Here is a 21669-nt window from a genome sequence, read left to right as displayed (position 1 = left end):
ACACAAAATCATAAATTTATATAAAACATTATGAGATATTTTTGTGATTATGTGTCACAGTGTATTTAATGTGTGGCCCACAACAACTCTTCTTCCAATGTGGCACAGAGACACCAAAAGGTTGGACACCCCTTCTAGGTCCATGACATTTCTGGTTCTAAAACCAAGTGTTTAATGTGCTTTTACCTTGGCAATGGTACTTAGATACTCTTTCAAGCCTTTCACTATAAGTGGTAAGGTAAAACAGACTTCTAGAAGCCAAGATTGATGGCCATGGATGCCTCGCTGTGGACAACCCATTGTAGGAAGCTGGAGATCTGTGCTCTTGGCTTCTGATCCCGTGTAACCTAGACTCTACAGCGTTAGCCTCACCACCAGCTCTTTTTGTTCTGAACCACACCTGGCCTCTGGAGTCTACCTGATGTGCAGTCCTTAGTGTCCCCTCATTCTTTCTCCCACTTTCCTGTTGACATTTGTTTTCAGCTATGAAAATTTTGGGTTACAATTATTTTCCACATATGGGATTTTTCCCTAAATATGCATCTGTTGTGAGCAACACTTTAATAAGAAAGCCCAGTTCTAGCACAGGTCTTAAGATAATAATTTCCTAGATTTACATATTTTATATTTTATTTAATAAAAGAAGTGGTACTTATAAAGGAAATTTTGAAAATTCTGAAAAAATGAAAGAGAAGGATCATGTAGAATTATGTTTATTTATACAACTTTTACACTATTGTTACTATTTTGCTATATTTTTCAGTCATGTCTGTGATATATATCTTAATGTTTCATGGCTATTTTACTTAACACAATATATTTTAATTTTTTATTTTTCTAGCATTATATTATAATCAGGACAACAGATGCTTCATATACATCACTTTTATAACTGCAAAAAAACTCAGTGTGTGACTTCAGTATAATTTACTTAACCATTTTATTATTGGACATGTATGTGATTTTAATGCTTCTATTCATATAAATAATAATATAATATGTATCTTTGGACAAACTTTCTTTTCATATTTAGGATAGTTTTATTTAGGAAGATTCTATATAGAATTACTGGGTCAAAAATGAGAAACATTTTTAAGCCTTTTGATAATCAATGTTTTCCTAATCTGTTGTCCTGTCACTGGCAATAGATTCTGGACTGCAGTTGTAGGTTTATCCATCTGGCTTCCAAAGCAGTCAACATAAATATATACCAACATAACACCTGAAATTTAATATATACTACAGTTTTTCACATAGTGTATTTTTTATTAAGATGGCATTGCTGATGACTTTCAGCAGATATGATTCAGTAAATGATTCTGTTGCCCAGTCTTTCATTTAACACCCTGGCTCTGCTAATGCACTGGTGCAACCTGTGTTTTACACTGAATAACATTCCAAGCTTGTCTCTGTTGTTTCTCTGCTTTTGTATTTACTGAAGAGTAATTGGATTATCTGCAATGAGCAGATGTGTGTACATCAGACTCTGAATCAACTGTATCCTTATGGCTCTAAAGTTGGGCCCACTTATATTTAATTGCTGTCCTAGGGATGTAACTCTGCCCCAGGCAGGCATGGCAACACCCCAACTGCTGCAACCTGTGTCTAGGAATACCTACTGGCCTGGTCACTCTCTGTTCATGCCTTGGTATCCTTTCATTTGGCCTCTTTTCTCTTCTTACTTTTGGCCCGGCACTTGTACAAGTAGAAGTGACTTTACAGCTTCCCCAAGCTTTTACTAAAAAAGGAACCATTTCCAGGTTGAATATTATCTTTTTTACCATATCTGAATTGTGTTAAAGGCTTTGGCTCTCTGATATTTTCTAAACCACACTGTTAACATTCTCCTATGTTGTGGATCCATGAATTTTATTTTAACTTATCATTTCTTATTCTATGCTACTGTGGAATTGAAATTTCAGTAGGATACAGGGACAGAGGGTACCATGATCAAGTAAGCTGTAAAATGTATTTCCTAAATTCTCCTCCTAAAGATTTGCATTCACATTGCCATATATGACTGGTTGGAGACATAAGAAAGAAAGAAAATGCTTTAACTTGGTCATTCCACACCAAAGACCTATTTAGTTTCCTATTCTTATTTTTATAGCTATACCTATTTTTTCTTAGAACCTTTTATTGAAAAAAAAAGCTGCTTTGAGCATTCAATCTATTTATGGAAATGGCTAAAAATAAATGCTTTCCACGATTGGTGATAGGATATGCACATATTGCTGTTGAGCACTATCAGAATCCCTTGAGCATTTAGACAATAGAACCTCCATTCAGTACGGACTGGTTGCAGGGTAGAGGGAGTACCTGGACACAGGGAAGATGCATGAGAAGGAACAGATGGGATTGGCCTGTGAAGTCCAAGCTGCTCCACTGGCAGAGACCCAGTGAGTGCCTAAGGCAGAGATGTGCATGAGCTTCCTGGGCAACTGTGTGCCTGCTGGTAAAAATGTTTGAAATTTGGTTTATCAGAATAATGTTCCTATAAATTTGCTTGTCACCCAAAGCAAATCATAAGGATACTTTAAGTATTAAAGAGGGATTATTGATTTCTTTGGAGCCATGGGGAACTGTTTTGATGTGAAATAAAATTTCAGTTGGATGCAAAGTGAATCAGCTTTCACAGCTCTAATTTTTGACTAAGACACTCTATCAGTGTGTTTAGTAAATGCTGTGTCTGAGCCTGGAAGCCTGTGCCTTCCATTTTCGTAGCACTGTAACACAACCACCTGCCTATCGAACGCTATGAGGAATAAGGGGTTGGGGGAGCCAATAGCTTCTCTTCTGCTACGGTGTGGCTCTTCTTTGCAACTCAAACCCAAGGATGATTTCTAACAGACTATCATCTGGAAGAGACCTTAATGGCTACCCAGTGCTAAAAAAAATCCCTTTTAACACTGACAATTAGTGTCCAGTCCAACACATGTTCACTTACCTGCCATGATGAGTGGAAGGATCCATGACTTTACAAGGTAGCCCAATGTTTCATTTTAAATCACATTAAGGCTTTGTGGACTTTTTTCTTTGCTGGATAAGCAACAAGAAGGCAGATTTCAAGTCCTTCATCTCTAAACTGGCATGAGATTAACATCACAAAGACAATCAGTCACTTTTCTTGTCTTTGATGGCTCTGATATGATCAATTCATGATATTTTGATCTTGGATGCTTGTGAAGGGCATATATAAAAAAAGAAACTGACTTTTGTGATCTAACAATATCTGCCAAACTCTAATTTCTTGATGAAATTTTAAATTAGAAGGATGTATATACCTTCCCAAGGAACCAAATTAGGCAAACACAGATATTTATATTTGGTGTGATGTCCTAACCCTAACAATAACAATAACAAAAGAATATCACTATCCTTATACTGTTTAGGCAATCATGCAGAAAGGATTAACAATCAAGTTCTTTAACATATTTTTCTTTTTTTTCAAAATCCTACTTACATAAAGGAAACAGTTTGTTTGCTAAGAAGCTTTCAGTTTTATAGTAAAGCATAAATGGGAAGAACAGACTGAGACATGTTTATTGATCAAGATGTATTTCTGCCTTTGCTTCTGTATAATGGTAGGTTAAATGGTTTGTGGAAATGGGGGAGAAGAGATGAGTGAATCATGGCCTCTGCCCTGCAGGAACTCACAATCTCCCTAGTGGGAAGCAGGAATGACAAACACCCACAAAAATAGCTGGCAGTCAAGATAGAGAATGATGATTGTTATAATAAAGGTAACAGACATATGCTGAGGAAGTGGGGGGGTGGGGGGGCCAGGTTAATGCCAGATGGAGGAATTGGGGAAAAGTGCATAACTGAACTGACTCTGGGTTGTGTGTGGAAAAATGGATGGGCTTTCAAAAGTCAGAGCTCAGTAGTACAGAAATGCAAACCAGGAGGCATTTGTGTAGAGCATCTCTTAGTGTGTGAGGTGGGAACTTCCCAACCTGGGCAGTCAACATTTTCCAAGAATATTTATCTTGTACAGTGCCTGACCAAAAGCTAGGGTTCAGGGGATTTGAGTGCTTATTTTTTCCATGCAATTTTAAATACATATCTCATAATGTAGCAATTTGAGTTCCTGGAATCTTCTCACACCTGCTCAGAATATCTACAGGTTGATCCCCCTGATTCTTACTTGCCCTGCACAGGAATACAGGTAAAGTTCATCAGTCACTGTCAGGCAGTAAGGATCAAACAACAGACAATATTCAAAGAACTAAAAGGGGCTCCCACTGAGGTGGGGTCTTATCTCCTAAAAAACTACAGAACTTGAGGAGCTAAGTTCATTTCCTGCCCAGGCCTTCATAATCTAATTAAGAGCATCCTCAGCAAGCAGGCTTCACAGGATTTTACATATTCTTTTTTCAGGTCTGATCATCCTGGGAAGTCCGCAGTCCCCAGTGTGGATTGCACCACCCCTTGTTATTGTCACAGGCTTGAGTTGGGCAGAGAAGACAAAGGCAGCTGGGAGATTTGGATGTCTCGCAGGCAGAATGAGGACTCAGGCTTTGTCAAAGCCGAGGGGCGAGGGTTGATTATCCCCTTTTTCCACAGCCCCCAAGTGCTTCCCTGGGGCTTCCATATGATCATGCCTGTCTTAGGTGATTCCCCTCTTGGGGAATCTTACCCATCATTGGCTAACTGATCAAGCATTGGGGGCCAGGCAAGGAGTGCCTTAGTCACTAGGGGGTTCCAGCTTCCTGAGACCAGGCAGGGTGGGCCCAACACCCCTGATTCTTACTTGCCCTCCACATTGATTTTTAGTGTGAGGTGGGGTCTTTATCTCTTCTTTCCTTTTGTGGGACAATGTATTGCCCAAGACAGGCTTGGGGAAAAGAAAAACCACACACTTTTAGATGGCTCCAATCCTCCTGCTTTGCTGATGACACTAGAAGCAAAATGAAAAGGGAGAATAGATCTTTTCATGTGGTAAGTGCAAACAAGAGTTTCTTAGTGGCCAGATGTATAAATAAGGGCAATGGCTTCCCGTATGGACATTCTCAGTGGTTATTTATATTTGTTTATTATTCTTTCCCCAAAGCATAGAAAAAGTACATGATGTGTATCAGGACTTGTCCTTTCAAAGTTCACAGTCTGGTGAAGGGGTGAGAAATATGTAAACTAGCATTTACCATGCACTGTGATAAGGGCTGTGACAGAGGCAATGTGACATGTTGTCTCTTTCAGGGCAGAGGCCAGTGGCTACAAGTAATAGATCAAGAAGTTGATGCCTTAGCCAAGCAAGAATTGAGGAGGCAGCAAAGGAAGGAGGTTTTTAAAAAAATAATTATGGGTATTTGGTGAGTGATTTTGTAAAGAAAATAGCACATTCATTTACCTTAAGTTTATTTTGCAGCTCATTATACTAGATGACCTAGGGAATGTATAAGAGTTTGATATACACTTAATATGAGATGGACATAAATTACACTGGTTCATCAGTGTATGCTACAACAAGGATACAGAGGCATCTGTTTTTGAGTGATGATATGCATTGAATATTACTAGATCTGGAAATCTTTCAGTTGTCTAATGGAATAACATGAATTCCTAATAAAACTCAGAATAAAAATTAATTCAAGCTTAGTTTATATTAAGGTATATGTTTTGAAAGAACACTACCAACATCTTCAACATAAAAGAAAGATATCAGAGCTCTAAGGAAGAACCAACATGAATGAAACATACTATGTGTTTTTTGTGCATTAGTTTATTGAATCTTCACAAAAGCTTAGCTGTTGGCTACCTGCTCAGATTTTATATTTTATAGCTTTCCCTTTGAACTGAATTTCGGTTTTGTCCTAATAATCAGTACAGTCTGTTAAGATATGGGATACAATTCTATGCAAGATTATATCTTGATGTGAGGCCTAAAATCATGGCAGCTACCTGTGAGGAGGGAGGCTAGCCTAAGGATAGAGCCAGTGAAAGCTGAGCAGAATGATTCCTCTGTCCTTAATGATCCATTAAGCTGATGAATTAGACAACCCAAGAACCACCTCTTGTTAAGTGAGGCAATGCCACTTTTCTTGTGAGTTAAGCTGTTCTGAGTTGAGTTTTCATACTCTCAGCCAAAATCACTCTAACTGACAGGGTATCTAATTGCCCCCATTTTACAGAAAAGGAGACTGAGGGCTAGAGAACTTAAGTAACCTATTCAAGATCATACAGTTAGTTAAATATCATAACTGGGATCAAACTTAAGTTTGTCTTACTCTAAAACTTACTGTTTAGTGTTTGGCTATGTCTCTCCTGCTTATGCACATTTATTTGACATATGTAAAAACAAAGCACTTATATCAATGTCTAATATTTCTAGTAATTCAAATATAGCAAATATATAATTTATAAGTAAACCACTGTCTCCAGTCTTTTATATCAAGAGTTGACTAAATTTCTTTGTCAAGGGCCAGATAGTAAATATTTTAGGCTTTGTGGGCTATGTGGTCTCTGTTGCAACTATTTCAGTAATTGTAGCTCAAGGGCAGCCATAGACAATGCACAAACACATGAACTTGGCTGTGTTCTAATATAATTTTATTTACAAAACTGATTGCAGTTTGGATTTGGTCCATGGACCATAGTTCCCTGAACCCTGTTGTATATGAACTAAATATGATTTTTGGTTAACGTTCGCAACTAGGATGTCTAAAAGTGGATGTTCATAGGTGTGTACAAGAAAAAGTCATACCAGAAAAAGAAGAGAGTAGACATGGAGTCCCAGTGAGGGAAGGAGATAATTATCTCCCTTTGCCAGAACTTAAGGCATTAAAGAGGATAGTTCTATTGCTACTTTGCACTATAAAATTGGGAACAGCTCATGCCAAAGTGAAGAGAAGGGCCTCTCAGGGCTTTCACCATTAAAGAAGTAAGATTTGGAGGATTGCTAGCCTCTTATACATACCTTAACTAAAGTTTCTGTTAAAAATTCCAAACTGTCTCTGAACTACTTTCAAAACCCACCATTTTCTCTCATACTTAAATTATTCAATGATCCATGAACACTTTAATGCACAGCAGCACTTCCTGCAAATGGAGAGATAAGGGTCAGAAATAAACACATAATTATAGCTATTTGATTTCAGCTTTAATTGCTTTCCAATAGGAACAGAGAATGAACCAGTTCTCTTGAAACAATATTTGCCCTTAAACAGAAGTCTGAGGGTAAAGTTTATTCAATAATGCAAGGAGATTTGGGGAAGTACATGATAGGTTTTCTATTTTTTTCTCAAACAGTTTAAATGTGTGTACTCTTTCTTTCAAAGGCATAGCATGAAATCTGTGAATTTCATGCAGAATCTAAAATATTGAATCATTTTTGTCTCCTTTTACTTATTAATAAACTGAAAACATAAAAGAGAGTATATAGAAAACCTAGGTTGAGGGATGAGAAAGTTTTCATGCCTCCCACCCTCTGGCAACCCCTGATCTACATTATATCTCTGTGGATTTGCCTGTTCTAGACATTTCATATAAATGGGATTATACGATATCCTTATCTCTAGCTTCTTTCACTCAGTATAACATTTGGAAGGTTTATTTTGCTGTAGCATGTATCAGTTCTTTATTACTTTTATTGGTGAATAATATTCCATTATCTGGATATACCACATTTGTATCTATTCATCACTCGATGCCTCCATTTTTTTGGCTCTGAATAATGCTTTTATGAACATTCATGCACAAGTCTGAACATTTGTTTGGGATGAATAGTTGTTCTCATTTCTTATGGGTATATATGGAGGTATGAAATTGCTGGTTTATATGATAGCTCTCTTTAACATTTTGAGAAATTGCCAAACTATTTTACAAGCAGCTGCATTTTATTTTTTCCCCAGTTTCTCTATGTTCTTATTGTCAGGACTTGTAATCACCCATACTAGTGGGTAAGAAGTGGTCTTTCACTGTGGTTTTGATTTTCATTTCAATAATAACTGATAATGTTGAACACCTCAGAAATTTTTGCAGGATGAAATATATTAGCTATAATTAATATTTACTAGAAGCCAATAATACATTGGGCCCTTTAAACTCTTATAAAAATGAAAATGTAATAGTATAATAACATTTTATAAATAAAATTTAGAAAAATTCAGAACTTGATGAAATTCAGAAAAGCAAGTGGACATGATTCAGCCAAAAGTCAAATGTTTTCTATATTTCCAAAGATTAGTTAATACAGCTGTGACTGAATGAAAAATAAGTATCTCTCTTTCTGGCAAAAGACAAAAACATAAATAGAATAGTCTGAGGAGTAATGCAAAAAAGTCTCAGTTCTTTTGCTGAAATCAGTATGGTGGTAGAGTTGCAGACTGTGAACTTGTGACATCACATTTCTGGTGATCAGTGAGGACAGCCCACTTTTTATTAATCTAGACTACTTAGTAACAAATGGGAAATCCTTGAGCTGCCCTATAAGGAATATCTTTGTATTTGCAATTCTGTAACCACATCCAGTCTCCAAACAAATGCTAAGAATTCAACAATCTCTGGGTGTTAATACGTTTGCCACCCACTCACCTTCCCAGAACTTAGCAGAGAGGCCTAAACACCTGACAGTCTCATAGGCTTGTTCCTGGGAGGCAGCCACATGCCACATGACCTCTGAACAAAGTTGCTCACTTCTATCCCAGGAACTAGCATGGTACTCAGCAGTCTAATGGTAGGCACTACACGATAAATTGTTAAATAAATATATGAATTTAATTGGCATCATACAGAGAAATTGCAGAATTTGACATTAAGTTGGTGCATATTTAAATGTGTTAACTTATAAAAATTAAAGAAGTGCCTGGGTGTCAAACACTGTGTAAGATTCACTACTAACCCCTGGCTGGTGTAGCTTAGTGGATTGAGTGTGGACTGCGAACCAAAGCGTCGCAGGTTCGATTCCCAGTCAGGGTACATGCCTGGGTTGCAGGCCATGACCCCCAGCAACCGCATATTGATGTTTCTCTCTCTCTCTCTTTCTCCCTCCTTTCCCTCTCTAAAAAATAAATAAATAAAATCTTTAAAAAAATGAAAAAAATTATAAAAAAAGATTCACTACTAACCATTGTCTCCCTTTCTCATTTTAGGATCCTTAAAGTCTTAAGTATACATTTTCACATATTCAATTTGCTCTTGTTCAAAATGCCAGTAAAGAGAAAAATTGGAATGCAGACCCATATTTTCAAAGATACAATACAAGAAGGCATTAGATAAGATCTTGTAGCTTAGGCACATGTTATTCCACATACTGAGGCTAAAGCAGAGTCCCAATGTGGTTCATAGAAACAAGCCTTCACCACTTTTGCTTGAGAGGAGCCCCACACTGTTACTAAGATGAACAGGAGAGCAGAGGATGAAAGTATTCAAGGAAGTGAAATGAATGATGTATAGGATTCTTTCTGTGAGGAGATTTGGGGAATGATGTAACTGTTTTATCTAATTGCATATCCCTATGACTTGGAGGTTGTCAAAATGATAAATGACTTAGTGAATGAAGAAATTGTTTTGAACAAGTGTGCCATTTTAGATGTTATAACTGCATTATTAATTTTCTATTTTTTAGTTAGCAATATTTTGTCATTTTAAAAATTTGTACATGTTGAAGTTCAAGTGCTTTTAGCTTCCAAGGGCTTTTTTGACTTTCAGTATATTTCTGATGTCCCTTCAGGTCCTCTTGGTCCTGATACTTTGGTTGTATATGTGCATTTCCTCCCCTTCTTGTGTGAACTTCCCACTGCCATGCTTACTAGGAAGTTGTACCTCATCCACCTGATTTAGCATTCCCTCATCTTCTCTTGTGTGTCTTGCCCTATGCTAGCTGGAGTAGGGGCTGAAATACAAGACAGTTTGAAGACATTGTCCCCGTACTTAAACACCTATCTGTTAGTCTTATACACTACTTTGAGATAATTTTCATAAGTTTTGCAGCTAGCCAGAGTGAGTACTTCCTAAAGTCTCTTTGAAAATATCTTTGGGACATTTCTCTTGATTGACTTTTTTTTTCCATTCCCAGAATTATAGACAAGATACTAAGGGATAGGAGTGATAGCTGGGGGTGGGAGTCAGCACTGAAAGCATTGTTATATGAACTAAGTCAGACAGGAAAAGATAAATACTGCATGATGTCACTTACATGTGGAATCTAAAAGAGCCCAACTCATAGATACAGAGAGTGGAATGGTAGTTAATCTCAACATCTCAAAAAAACCCAATGATACATACAACAAAAAACATTTTTCCTATGGAAAGAGAGCATTTACATAAATCTAGTTTCCACCTCAACCCTCTCCAAGCCCTTCTTACACAGAAATGACTGTGGAGCCACCAGGCCACTGTTGACAAAGCTGCCCTCTCTTTAAACTCTCCTAGAATATTTTTTCTACTTCTGCCTTGACGCTTGACCTCATTACCAAATGCATTAGCAAGGGTTCAAACCAAGGCCTATTTCAAACATGAAAATGTAGTACCCATATTAAGGGGGAAAATAGGATTTTACATAAGTAAAGTGAGTGATGTTCATTTTAATGAAGGGATTTGGAGAATTGTATCAATGTTTAGACATTATTTCAGAATTTATAATAGCATGAAAAGGAAATTTAAAAGATACAGTCATAGAAATTTTGTGTCAAGACCTTAATTTACCTTTATCTAGACCTTAATTTACCAGTATCTACCTTACACAGTGTACTCAGAAAAATTGGTGTTGAGTGGATGGGTGAGAATATGAATGGATTACTGAAAAATAATTGCTTCCTAATTATTCTTACACTTACTCATAGTAGAATGACTAATACAGTTTTGCAGGGAGAGGCTTGAAGGTAAATCCCTCCAAAGAGTGTGCAGCTCTGCAGGTGGGACTGCAGAGTGCGCGTGAATGAAGAACGTTCATTATGGAATTTTGCTTCTCTGGTTTTTATCCTTGCTTTTCCATTTGCTAGCTGTGAAATCCTGAGTATTGAATGATCCTTCTGTGTTTCAATTTCTCTTCTGAAAGATGAAGGTATTTATATCTGATTAATAAGTTTATTTCAAACATCATTCTTACATGTTAACTTCTAGGATATCTATTATTCTAAGGTTTTCTAGTCTGAACTGTTGAAACTAAAACAGCTAAAGACAAATTTAGACCATGAGAAAGTTTGACATATAGTAGTGTGCTTCATCAATTATATTCACTGTTAAAATATTGCAATCATTTTATTCTAGTTGGTACATAACCACTGTTTGAACCCCCCTGAGTGAAGTTTCTGTATGCCACCCAGGATGCCCTGCACCAGGTTCCCAAACTTCCTCAGTATTAATATAGAAATGAGAGAATTAATACCTGACCCTGGCTGGGTAGCTCAGTTGGTCAGAGCATTGCCCCAATACACCAAGGTTTATGTTTGATCCCTGGTCAGGACACATGCAAGAATCAACCAATGAAACCAATGAATGAATATCTAAGTGGAACAACAAATTGATCTTTCCTTCTCTCTCTTGCCCTTCCTCTCTCTCTAAAAAAATCAATGATTTTTTTTAAAAAAAGAGTTAACACCTGACCCTACAGGGTCCCCCAGGCCCCCCTAGCCATGGACAGGTTTATCCTGGTTAGTCCTGCCATATCTATACCACTTATGACATATTTGAATATCAATTCTGCACATACTTGGTTAGCAAGAAATTTGAATCTGGGAGAAAGTTCTTGACTAAATAAACACATAAATGTGAATAAAAATATTAACTTTGTTAATATTTTATTATAAATATTAACTCTGTTTACTTTTCACTTGAAACCCATGAACATGAAAAAGTAATGCCCATTACTGGCAGTCAGCCAGAAGTACCTTCACATAAGCATAGGTGTTTCATTTATCTCCAGAAACAATAATGATATGGAGCTGCAAGGGGATGTTACATTATCATTCTGAAGATATCTGTGCACCTGTGATGTTGCTATAATCATTACTGTGATAACCATAGAATACTCATTCACTCAGAAAGCATACATGAAGTATTCACTCTGCGTTCTGTACTGAGATAAATTATGGGGACATAGAGATGGCCTTGCCAGATCCCCAGTAACTCCTAGTCTAGTTTGGAAAATATGTGGGAAACAGACATGTAAACAGTTAAATTGCAATTCAGAATTATTATTGGAGTGTTAAAAGCAAGAATTCTGAAGTAAGTTCAGTTTTCTGCAAGTTAACTTTTAGGTCCCTTTGGGATAACCATGAAGAAAGGAGAGGTAGGCAGACTGGAGTTTAGAGAAACCTTTTGGCTGAAGGTATAAATTTAGGAGTTATTGTTGTGTGGGTGGTAGCAGACACAATCACCCAAGGCAGCTAGTTCTCAGAGTTTAACATGGAGGAGAATTTCCTGGAGAGTTCTGACCTCCTACTTCCTGCTTCAGATGCAGGTTTGTGGTGGGGCACATGAGTTATCATTACTAATGTACTACCATGTAGAGCTAATACTGCTGTTCTGAGGACCGCACCTGCAGCAGCACTCAGCTAGGGAATAAACAAAAGTAAAAAAATATATAAATAAAAATGTGACCTATGGAAAGCAGTATAGTGGATCAAGCTATAAACTAAGAGTCATGTGACCTTGTGCCAATGAGGAAAATCTGTGAGACTCTGTTTCTCCAGGTGTAAAATGTGGAAATAACATAAATTCATAGTGTTATTTTAAGGCCAAAAAATAGCCTAGGATATGCTTAGCACAGTGCTGAATTAGGAGTTATTTGAAGGCCAGTCCTTAAGTAATTGACTTTTGTATATAAATTAGAGGAGGCTGAGGTAATAAAAAAGCAAAAATCAAGGTGAAAACCAAGACTGTGTGATAACATCAGAGCCAATGAAAGGTTTTTCATGAAGGCCAGAGTGGCTGAGCATTATATTCTTCTGACAGTTCCAACAAGGTGGGGAAAATATTTAAATATCTATCAGATTTAGAGATAGTACCATAGACTGGAGCATTTCAGTTGAGTGATGTGGGAAGAAGGAATGGTGGCTATATAGCATAGAGACTACCCTAAACCAAGAGCTCCAGGACAGAGCTGCTGCCATAACTATTACAGCTGAAAGCAGTTTGTATAGGCCTGTGCATGTGAGTGCTCACAAGTAGAAAGAAATATATTCTGCATTAGGATGAAGTGGAGTTCCCAAATAAATGCAATTCTGCCGAACGCTTGCTATGTTCCATGAAGATTTATTTAAGCTGGAGCAGAGCTTTTAAAAACAAAATTTCAAACAGAAAGGTGGCAGGTAGGTCATGCAAATTTTACAAGAGTCCTTTCCACATTTGCTGTGAGAATTGGTAGCTCTGGGACACTGTCACTCCTCACAGCAGCCCTATGACTCAATTGAACTTTCAGGTTCCTTGCCCAGCACTCCTCATCTCTCCCATGCTGGCAAAGTGAACAATTGTCTGATCTTTGCAGCAGGGAGAAAGCTATCTTTGCCTCTCACCAGCTGAGAAATAGTTTGTTTCCCTTTCAAACACTGTTGCATTCTTCTTGCAGCTTTCCTTAACCATTAAATATTTTATAACTCAGTTTCATGCCAGTGATGTCCTGGATGTCCGATAAGTGGTGGATTCAATGGGGAATTGAAATGTGTGGCAACAGGTTTCATTTGCACCACTCCCACTGATGATGCTGCTGGAGTCAACAACAATATTTAAATGGCATCTAGCCTGTAAAGGCATTTTTCTAATCCTAAAATCTTTTAGACTGCATCACCATATTCTTAACTTTTCTGGAAAATTGTCGTATGATGAATTCAGTGGGTGATGGAATAAAGAACTGCTTGATTAATCTGATATTTGCAAACTGAGTGTAAAGAGTGTATTTAGGGTCTATGCTCTTGCTTTTGATTTTCCTTCTTTCTGTGTTTCCCCTCTTTGTAGCTAGAATTCCTTTTCCTGTGTCAATTAAATCATTCCCATCCAATAACTAGCTCCAATGCCAACCCTTTGGGAAGGCTTCAAGATAAGTACAGCTTAAATTAAACTCTCCCTTTCTTTGACTATCTTCTGCAATTATTATCTGTAGTAGGCATTTAGTATTCTTTTTTCTGCAACAAAACCTTGCACCCACAGTATGTAGCATTGTATTGGCAATGTAGAAAACCTCAGTAAGTAATATTCAGGTTCAACTCAATACTTAAGGGGGAAAACAGTTATTGTTTTAATTCATTAAGTTAACTTTCACCACAAAATCTTCAGGGATTTCTATCTTCCAGCCTTACATTTTCTTCCCATTTTGCTTTTAATAAATTAATCACCATAATCTCCCACTGTGTGTTTAATTACTGTACTGATTGCTTACTACGTATGTGATGTGGAAAAAATACACAACTTAAAAGCCAAGCACTCTCATTGACCTCTCTGGGGATAAATATCCATAAAATATCCAGAAAACACATTTAACTCTACATGTCACAAGTGCCAGGTGAGTAGTTTGGATAACTGTTGAGCCCCTGAGGTCCCATGTGAATGGGCACTATACCTCATGCCAGCAACAGCACTTCCTTGACCTGAGACCTTAACCTTTGGTCATGTGCTTGGAAGACCCTTTCTTAGCACTATCTGTGTTCATTTTAGACCTAAAATTCCTTTATATTTCAGGACCTCTCTTAGAAAAATCTTTCCTAAGCATGCATTTGTTTTCTCTTTTCTTCTCCGCCATCCTGTAGAGTCATTGTCTGCTCCTCTCATAAAATTTTACACAGTTTACCTAAATTGCTTTTGGGGCCTTCTCATGTCCTAACTTGTAAACATGTATTCATTTCCCAGTTTTTATTGTTTAAAATAGAGGGTTTTTTTGTTTTATGATGTTAACAAAAACATGCATACTTTTCAGTACAGAACTTTTAGAAAGTGCTCATGTATAAAAAAAAAAAAAAAGCATCACCCTATATAAACATCTGTTATGTGCACCTCTGTGTCAAGCCATCCGGAAGACAGTGAATCAGAGAGCTGAAGACCTGCTCTGCCTTTCAACTCATGGTCCAGTTAGATGGTAGAGTCAGGAGTTGATAGGTGGAGAGAGTGCCATCTAATAATGAAGCATTCTAGAATAAGGGAGAGCCTTGAAAAACAGATGGGAATTCATGGGAATATTAAGCCTCTCCTGCTTTACTTTCCTGGATGTTCATCCATGTAATTTCTGAAGATAATAAAGAGCTCTATAACAAATATATTTACCAAATTACCTTCCTAGAAACAGGAGGTGATTTTTGAATTTTAAACATATGACAAATTATTACCGTATATTATAGACAACTCAGTGTAGTAGACTTTCTTAAGTGTCATGCAATTTTTTAAATTATAGGGAGGTTCCAAAAATGTTGCTTGAGAGTTCCATATCCGATTGTAAGGCACTCCAAGGTTTTTTAAGGACATTATGTTCACAGTTTGCAGTTCATCTTATCCATTATCTTATTCTCACAAATGTCCCATGTTTTCCCTTCAGAGCAAAACACACAGATGGATTAAAGCACACAGTGTCTCCTGAGGGCCCAGAAAGAAAATAAAGACTTGTGCCTTATATTTTAGTTAACTTCACTTTTTACTTATATTCTATTTTATGTGCCTGTAACACATCTTATATGTTAATATTAAACAAATATATACATGTACACACTTATAAGCAGATATACAAATAGGGGAATATGTCATCCATAATTATTACTCTCTTTGTTGGGCTACATTTGGTTGTAAGAGAAAACCTAACAGTGACTTAGACACATTATTCTTACTTGTTTTACATGTGTGTAGATTATCTTAGAGTTAGTAGAACAGCCTAGTAATTTTATTAAGTGATTTTTCTATCTTTCCATCCATATATTTGGCATGTTGCCATACTAGCATAAAATTTTGCTTCATGGTGGATTCTATTCACCTTGCCCTATGCCTGTAATTTTAGATGAGTAGTGCTGTATGGGTGTCATATGGTGAAATGCTCAGGTGAATGCTAAGATTTCAAATTTATTTGTATTAGTTTGTTCACCTATAGAAAGATTAAGCCCAACATTCCATTATTTATTATATTAAGTTATTAAACTAATAATGCCATTTTCTTTTAATCCAATCCATTTATTGTGAAAGTTAAGCAGGTGCATTTAAAATGATTTTGAGATTCTCTAAGCTATGTAAATAGAAAAACATTACATGTTAAGCCTGACAATCTCTGTAGTCTACCAGCTTGGATGATTGCAGAGACATTCACTTGGATCTCTGATCCTATGATAATGACAATGTGATGGGAAAAACAGTTGGTAGAATGGGGAGGTAACCACTGGAGATAGTAGCTGTCAGATGAAACTAATTGATTGTAATTGCTTTGCCATCGTATTGCTCTTGGAGCCTGTAGTTTGTCAAAACCACTGATTATAAAGGAAGGATCTCACTTTTTATGCTGTAGGTTATGTTAATGAAGAGCTGTTTTTTAGAGGAAATGATCAGTGAATATCAATAAATGGATAATAGGAAATTAAAGGAAAACTTAACTAGATCATGAGTTAATATACTTCAGCAGTCAGAGTAGCAGTCAACTGTGTGGTGTTTCATACTGAATCTTTTGCTTGCAGCTCTTGGGTTTTAAATGTTTCCCATTGAAAGAGAGATTAAGTCTGTGTAACTCTCTGATACTTTCTTGAATAACAAATTTTCCCTGTAGAGATCTCTTGGAAAACAGAAAATATGTCTGTTTTACAGGGCTTTCATTTTTTGATGAAATAATAACAGGCAGGTATTTTGAAATGGAAAAATAAGTTCCCGTTGTATCACCAAGATATTCTATTAGAAGTGAATTTTTTCAATGCTCACAGAATATGAATAGTATATGAGTTAGCATCTATCTGAATCTAAAGGCAATGTTTGCTTTTGTAATATTCATCAATTTTAAAATGAGTATACTAAAATGATAACATTAATGTGAAATTATATCTAACATTTTGTAGGATAGGCATGAATTTTCATAGGATTGCAATGTCTTTAATGATCATATTTTTCATAGTGGCATTTAAACTGTTAGTGATATTAGAATGATCACATTTTTTAAAGATTTTTTACTGAGCACCAATTCTGATTAAGGCTTAACCTCTGTTTGGCCTGAAGGAAGCCACAGACTAAAGAAACAAATAAATGTGAACAAATGGCTACTTGCAGCAATAAATACAATGATGACAGCAGTAAAAGGTGCTGCAGGGACACAAGGGAAAGATATGGTGGCTTTGAAGGATTTTTGGGTTTCTTCCAACAAGGAAAAAGATGGTCTAGGAAAAAGGAGCAGTGTAATGGTTTCTGGTATTTGGGGAAATAAAGTAAGAGTGAGAAATTAAGTTGTGTGTTTTAGTGTACAAAAAGATGAGCTCAGACAGACAAAAGTCCATGTGGTCTATGTCCTTCTTTGCTCTATTGAAGAATTTTGAGTTATTCATTTGGGAAGAGTGCCAGCTAAAAAGTGTTTAGGTTGGGAGGACATGAGTGAATTTCCTGTTAGAATAATGCCTCTCATTCTGGATGGTGATCAGAGGAATAGGCTCACTGTGACCTCCAGTTAGTAAACAGGTGCAATAGTCTGTGTTATTGAGCATTACTAATATAGATCTATGAAAAGGAAATTAGAAGAGCTTACATGCCAAATCATTTATTTATCTTTGACTTTTAAGTATATTTTTTATTGAATGTCACAGTGGAATTGGTGCTAATAGTTGCTTAAAACTCTGAAACTGGAAGGTCTACATGTGGTTTTAGCATCTGTTCCTAGCAGACAGCACATAGTTATAGATTTGGGAAGTAGATGTAGACATATAGCTTAATTGAAAAAATGTAAGTAATTATGATTTTAAAATACATGTTTACGATAATGCTAAAAGTCACAATAATTTGGTCCTGTTAAATAATTACCAGAAAAAAAAAATTCACAAAGAGATTTTATTTTAAAATTTGGAACATCTGCATTTTAATTACATTACAAAAGGAGAAACTAAAGGAATAATTGGCTTGGCTATTAGCCAATTATAGTTGTAACTAAAAAGCAAACATAAACTACAAAACAACCCATAGAAACTAACATTGGTATTGTGACAGACAGTCACACTATACATTGATCTGATGTTTAATGACATTTGGCAATAATGAATGGAGGGGGACATTGTTTCAACCCCTCATACAACATGTTTGCTAAAACTGAAATTAATGAAAGCTGATTTGACTACAGGATCACTCAGCTTTTACTGTGTGTCATCAGATAAGGCATGTCTAGAGTGATTTCAATTGTTAAAATCTAGTGAAGGAATAAGGCAATTGAATACAGTGATAGTCTTAGTTCCGGCTGCTGTAACACAGACTAGGTTATTTACAATAAAAAACAGAAATTTATTTCTCACAGTCCTGGAGTCTGGGAAGTTCAAGATCAAGGTGCCTGCAGAGTCAGTGTCTATTGAGGTCTTCCTGATCCATAGAAGGTCATATTCTGCTGTGTTTTCGCATGACTGGAATGGGCAAGCCAGATCTGTAGGATCTGTTTTATAAGGGTACTAATCCCATTCATGACCTAATCACCTCCAAAGTCCCTCATATCCTAATACCATTACATTTAGAATTAGATTTCAGCAAATGAATTTGTGGAGGCACAAACATTCTGCCTATAATATGGTCACATCCAATTGCATTTTTTCATTACAGGGAAGGGTTTATCCTGTCTGTCTAGCATTTCCAAGGTCAGTGCCCATGAGAGGGCCTCAAAGCACAGATTCAGACTAATAACAAGAGCTGGTGGTGTCTGAATGCACTATTGACAGCATCTCTCTGTGTGCTTCCCTGACAGATACGACGACATATTCCACTGAGCGATCTGAGCACTTCAAACCCTGCCGAGACAAGGACCTTGCTTATTGTCTCAATGATGGCGAGTGCTTTGTGATTGAAACCCTGACTGGATCCCATAAACACTGTCGGTAAGCGCAGCCACTGGCACTAAGGGCAGGCCCCTGAGAGGCCTGGTGGGGGAAGGGGATGTTAAGCTCTGCGAATATACAACGTGATACACACAGTCCAGCTGTTTGAATGGTGGAATCAAGCGTCTTAATTTAAGACAGGACAAGGCTGATATCTTTGGTATTTGAGGGAGATAAAACTAAGTTAAAATAAACAAGATCTGAGTTTTACCTGACCAAGTAAAGGGTAATTTACTTTTAGAACTTAATAGAAATAATTGTTCACTCACTTTAGAGTCTATAATTTTGGTGTGGGTGTTAGCCACATGTGCTCATCTCAGAAGCAATCCCTTCTTGGAAACCTACAGGCTGCGACATGACAGAGAACACTGCTCATCTATGACCTAACATCTCAATGTTTATTATGTAAAAAATCTCAGGGACTGTTGCTGAGTCTGGAGAAAAATGCATCTAATTTTGTTTTTCCTTCATTTATTAATTTCAGGACATTCTTTTTAACACCTCTGGTGAAGGAACACTCTCCAGCAAGATGTTGTAAATGAGATCATAGTTCTGTTATGTTCTATGTAGAGAACTATTTAGGGAAAATTCCCAGTAGAGATCAGGAAGGTGTGTAATTGGTTTTTAGAGACTTAAGGTTATATAACTGTTAAAAATAAAAACAAGTAGAGATGAATGGTATACCTGCAGACACTGCAGCTTTAAGGCTTCATAAAAGAATCAAATTAGCATCTGAAAAATATTTCCCACCAAGCTTTTACTTCCAGCACTATCCTGGTAATTTGTTTCTTCTTGCAATTGTATATGCTTCAGTGATTGTATATATCCACACCCTTTTCCTTCTCTTTACTTAACTCTTCTTAGATGACACAGCTATTAAATTAATTATTCTGAATTATGAAGCATGGAAAATTATGACTTTTTTCTCTCTCTACTGCTATTATAAAACTGTATTCCATGTTTTATTAAGATGCCACAAAGAAATTCATTATATTGTTATGAAATTAGAGATGTGTTGGCAAATCCTGCCCAGATCTCAGTACCAACTTTACCCCAGGGAGGGTGGGTTGCCACAGTGGGCAGTCACAGGTTGGGAGGAGATGATAAGGAACAGTAGCAGATCTTTGTAAAAGTTACCATACCTCCTGTGTCAGGTTAAGCAGCTGTGAACTTTCCACCTTGCATGGTGGCTTTTGTGTGGCTTGAGCAGTGTCATTATATTTGCCCAATTTATAAAATGTACCCCATTTCTGTTCTCTGTGAACTTGGATTGGGGATGAAGGGATTGGGAATGGTTCTTACTCATATTCCTCTTCTCTAACTACATTTGTTTGGTCAGCACAGACACAGATAGGAAACACAAAAGTGACTTGGAGACCTCAGGGGCAAAATCCAGAATGAGCCACCCTTTCCAAGTATGAAGTGCTTGCACATTCTTACAGGTTCTCAAGCACTTGTTACAGGTACCTGTGCCAATCCCATGGGGTCATAATGTGGAAATGGGCAATGGAATCAATTAAGTTTAAATTCCTAATCAGTTGATGATGGGATAAATTAGAAGTCTTGCTTAGAGCATGGACTCTTATGTGCCCCAAGGAAGGATCAGATCAGGCCCCACAATGATATGCAGGCTGGTATGATTCATTTTTTCTAAAACCAAGATGTTGAAAGGAATAAAATAATTCTTATTTTTCAACATTCTCTCTCATTATGTTCTCTATTATTTCATGGACATATTAATTTTCTCGGGCTGTTGTAGCAAAGTACCACAGAGTGGGTGGCTTAAGCAACCAAAATCTATTTTCTCACAATTCTAGAGGCTGGAAGTCTAAGATCAAGGTATCAGTAGGATTGTTTTCTTTCCCAAGGCCATGAAAAAAGGGTTCCCTTCCAGACAGGCCTCTCTCTCTTTGGTTTATAGAAATGGCTGACCTTTCCTCATGTCTTCTAATTTTCTTCAGTCTGTATGTGTCTGAATCCAGGTTTCTTCTTCTTTATAAGGATACCAGTCATATTGGATTAGGGTCCACTCCCTATTTTAATGTAATGATCGTAGTTTAACTTTACCTGTATAAAAACGCTTTCTCCAAATATGGTCACTTTCTAAGGTACTAGAAGTTAGAATTTCAGCAGAAGCATGATTTGGAAGACACAGTCTAGTCTATAACAACGGATCTCAGGTCCACATAAAAAATCTTTTGTTTTTGTACATATGTACATCCATTTTTTTTAAAACAAATACAAGCAGAGATATCTATGGTTTAACTGGAACAATGTACATGTAGAAAAATTTTGACCATTTGTCTTATTATTTTTGCATATTTCATCATAGTCAACCTGTTATTTAACATAGTCACATCATAGTTAATCGTGACAAAAGAGCAGCCTAAGACAGAGTTGTAACTCGAGTAGCTTAATAGAGACTTATAAATCTCCTATGTGTGTGCATGAATAAATCACACATTGCGTGTGCCTGCTATTCATCTCCCAGGCTTTGCAATGAATAAAAGGCTTACATTTGTTCCTGCATCAGCCACTTCTAAGATTTCCAATGTGGTTATTAATAATGTGCCATTTGTACACACTCTATTTAAGTAATATATTTCATTCATTCTTCTCCTTTTGACAACTGTTTATTAACCACTTCCTATCACCAATACACTGTTGAATAAATACATACAGAAATTAACTTAGGAATTAAATGGCACTGTATTTTTTA

At 36.8% G+C, this 21669-nt stretch overlaps 1 protein-coding gene across 3 annotated transcripts in view; it reads left to right on the top strand.

Moving 5' to 3' along the window:
* Positions 1 to 21669, top strand: part of NRG3 (neuregulin 3) — a 1226667-nt gene that overhangs the window by 515013 nt on the left and 689985 nt on the right. For all 3 annotated transcript variants that reach the window (XM_028514215.2, XM_028514214.2, XM_036026736.1), the window contains exon 2: positions 18821 to 18950. In XM_028514215.2, coding sequence (XP_028370016.1) covers positions 18821 to 18950 — 130 coding nt within the window. The remainder of the gene's footprint in view (positions 1 to 18820; positions 18951 to 21669) is intronic.

Source organism: Phyllostomus discolor, chromosome 5 (genome assembly GCF_004126475.2).
Source record: "Phyllostomus discolor isolate MPI-MPIP mPhyDis1 chromosome 5, mPhyDis1.pri.v3, whole genome shotgun sequence".
Taxonomy (NCBI): domain Eukaryota; kingdom Metazoa; phylum Chordata; class Mammalia; order Chiroptera; family Phyllostomidae; genus Phyllostomus; species Phyllostomus discolor.
Note: the sequence above shows the minus strand (reverse complement) of the source record. Positions and strands in the feature narration are given on the sequence as shown.